At 54.0% G+C, this 3,258-nt stretch overlaps 1 protein-coding gene across 1 annotated transcript in view; it reads left to right on the top strand.

Moving 5' to 3' along the window:
* NUP160 (nucleoporin 160) overlaps positions 1 to 490 on the top strand; it is a 34,289-nt gene extending 33,799 nt beyond the window's left edge. Inside the window, exon 35 of the mRNA XM_035899621.1 lies at positions 84 to 490. Within this exon, the coding sequence (XP_035755514.1) occupies positions 84 to 170 (87 nt within the window). The 3' untranslated portion in view covers positions 171 to 490. The remainder of the gene's footprint in view (positions 1 to 83) is intronic.
* Positions 491 to 3,258: the final 2,768 nt, after the last annotated feature.

Below are 3,258 nucleotides of genomic sequence, written 5' to 3'. Positions count from 1 at the left end.
GGGGATGGGGTGGGAGCTGGGGGATGGGGAGGGGGGACAGGGGGAAGCGTTCATCTCTGACGCCCACTCTGCCCTTCGCCCAGCTCTATCAGAAGCTGCATGACAAGATGGAGGATTACCAGCAGAAGGTCAGCGTGGCCACCCAGGATCGCCTGTACCGCCGCAACTAGCGGCACCCCCGTCCCTTGCCTGGCCCCGGCCACCGCCCGCAGGCCCCTGGCACTGCCCCGGGACTGCGCCTGCTCCAGGTGACATTTCCCGGAGCTGACGCTGTCCCACCCCGCGCTGGCTCAGCTGCTGGTGCTGGTTTTACTCATTTTTTTTTTTTTCTGTAAGGGTCCGGTTCAGGGAGGTGGAGTGCACCTTCAGCGTGTCACCTCACTGTCCCTGTCCCCTCCGAGGAGGGGGGATGGGTGATTAGCAGAGCACCGGGGTGTGACCGTCCCCACGGCCATCCCCTCGCTCTCATCCTGTACCATACGCGGCAAGTTTTGGCGTTTCTTTTATTTATTGTTGTGGTTTTGGATGAACTTTAATAAAATCAAAGCGTTATTACAGATCCGCGTCAGGATTGGTTGCTGCTCCCTGGGCACCCCTGGGAGCAGAGCAGGGATTTTGGGGTGGGCATTCGGGATCCTCTCGCCACGATCCTGCACACACAGCCCTGTGGTGTAGGGAGGTCTCTATAGGACTATGCTTATGGGGCAGTATGGAGCTATACAGCCCGGGACAGTGCTGTGCCATACTGCAGGATGGAGGTATGGCTGAGGGGTGGCACCTTGCTATAGGGCCAAGGTGCAGGGCTGCCCTATAGGGCCAGAGAGATGGGGCTGGGGGGCAGTGCAGTGCTCTATAGGGCAGGATGGAGCTATATCCCCAAGGGGCAGTATGCAACTATACAGGCTCAAGGAGCAGCACCATGCTAGAGGAGGGGGCTGGAGGAGCAGGTTGAGCTATAGCATTGGGCTGAGGGGCAGGGCAAGACTATAGGCTGAAGGGCAGCGCTGCACTGGGAGGCTGGGGGGCCGTATGTACATAGGACCAGGGGGCCCTATGTGTGTAGGGCTTTGGGGCTGTACGTAGGGCGTTGGGGTTGTATGTACGTGGGGCTGGGGGGCCGTATGTATGTAGCCCTGAGCCCCAGGGTCTGTGGGGCTTTTGGTAGGGTAGGCTGTCCCGCTGAGGCACGGCTACAGCTTTTGGCTGTGGCCCCTGTGGTGTGGGAGAAATCCCTGGACGTCTGCAATTCTGCGTCCCGGGCCTGGGTTGGAGCTCTGGCACGAGTGAGCCCGTACATCTGTGTAGGTAACTTGTTCGGGGATGATGTGGAGCTGTTCAATCCAGCAGCACACTAGAGGTCATGAAAAGGACAAGCCAAGGACAGAGTGATAAACAAGCCAGCAAAGAGGAAGGTAGAGATGACAAGAAGAGGCTCCAGGAGCTGAAGAGACCAATAGAGGCCAGCGCGTGGACAGGACCAAGAAAACCAATTAGAACCTAGTTAGGTATTCATGTTAGTCTCGTGTAGCGTGTACTGTCTGCCTAGAAGCTACATATATATCCTGTGTGGTCACAATAAAGGGATTCCGATGCCGATTCCACCTGCACACTTACTCTGGAGTCCGTGCCTTCATTCCCTCAAATGGTGACCCCGATGTGATCAGAGGAGCAATGCTGCTCAAGCGTCTGGAGGGAACCCAAGTGAGCGAGGCAAGCCTGCAGCAGGACTGCGGCTTCGGAGCGGCAATTTTGATCCCGGGACATCGCTAACAGGACAGGTGAGCGGTTGGGCATTTAAGATGGGAGACAATATTTTGGCAGACGAAGAAGCAATTTTAAAAATGCTAACGCAGTTATTGGTAAAAAGGGGAGTGAAATATGATTCTTTTAAGATAAGGTTGTTACTGAAGTTTATGCAGAAGCAAGGCGTTCCCGCGGAGATTTCTGCGGCATTTGATGTAAAAACCTGGGAGAAAGCTGGGGAAAGGGTATGGGAGGCAGCATCCAGAAGGGAGGCTAACGCTGCGGAGGTGATGACTACATGGCGCCTAGTAACTGAGACTTTAAAAGCATGGCATGCTAAAAAGAAAGTAGAGCATGCCGCCGCTCAGGCAGTAATAGCTGCAGAGCAGTCAGAACCAGAGCCAGAAAAGCCACCAGAACAGGGCAATTTGATAGACCTGAGCAATGATCAAAAGGGAGCCTGTGAGCCTCTGCCGTTAAGTCCTGCTCCGTGGACCCCCTCTGCACCCGTCCTGTCTTCCCACGATGATGCCTCCCTGGGAGCTCGCGTATTTGACCCACGAGAGCGATGGGACCAGATGCGCCGAGAAGCATTGAAAGAAGGGGACCCCTTGGGGATGGTTTTTCCGGTGCAAGTACGACCTAACGGTTCAAATGAGTATTCCCCATTTCAATGGGACTTGATTAAAGAATTAAGACAGACGGTTACTACATATGGACTGCTGCACCCTTTACTCAGTCGTTGTTAGAAAAAGTTATGACTGGCCAGCTTTTGGTGCCGTATGATTGTCGACAGATAGCCGCGATGGTCTTAACACTCAAGCAAAAATTGCTGTGGGAACAAAAATGGAAAGAGAGCTGTGAAGCGACCGCCTTGGCTAACTTAGAAAAACAACCCGGTGATCCGCTTCCTGCAGTCGCACTTGCCCCACCTAACGGGGACGGATCAATTTGCAGATCCAAGATTGCAAGCCAGGCTCAAGGATGCCATCTTGCGACAGTCTACAGCATTGGCCCTCCAGGCCATAATAAAATTACCTGAGGCTGGGAGGATTCAGCCGTCATTTACCAACATTAAACAACAAATCAACGAGCCTTATATGCAGTTTATTGATAGGCTGCGAGATGCTTTAGAGAAACAACTTGATAATCGGGAAGGGAAGGAGGCTCTGATACCAAGACTGGTGGTGGAAAATGCAAACATAGACTGTAAAAAGATATTACAGTCATTGCCTGTTAATATCACGTTGGTGCAAATGATAGAAGCGTGTAATCGTGTCGGGTCCAGAGACCATCACACTGCGGCATTGGCCGGTGCTTTTGCTACAGCACTTCGAGCGGAGGGGCCGAAGATGTTACCATTGCCAAGCCACGGGATGTTTTGCTGCGGAATGTCCTCAGCAAGGAATGGGTGAGGGATGTAGTGCTTCCCACCCCCACGGCGCGTGCCCAAGGTGCAGTAAGGGGTGGCACTGGGCCAGCCAGTGCCGGTCGAAGTTTACCGCAGGAGGCCTA

Source organism: Egretta garzetta, unplaced genomic scaffold, assembly GCF_000687185.1.
Source record: "Egretta garzetta isolate BGI_Z169 unplaced genomic scaffold, ASM68718v1 scaffold1458, whole genome shotgun sequence".
NCBI lineage: Eukaryota > Metazoa > Chordata > Aves > Pelecaniformes > Ardeidae > Egretta > Egretta garzetta.
Note: the sequence above shows the minus strand (reverse complement) of the source record. Positions and strands in the feature narration are given on the sequence as shown.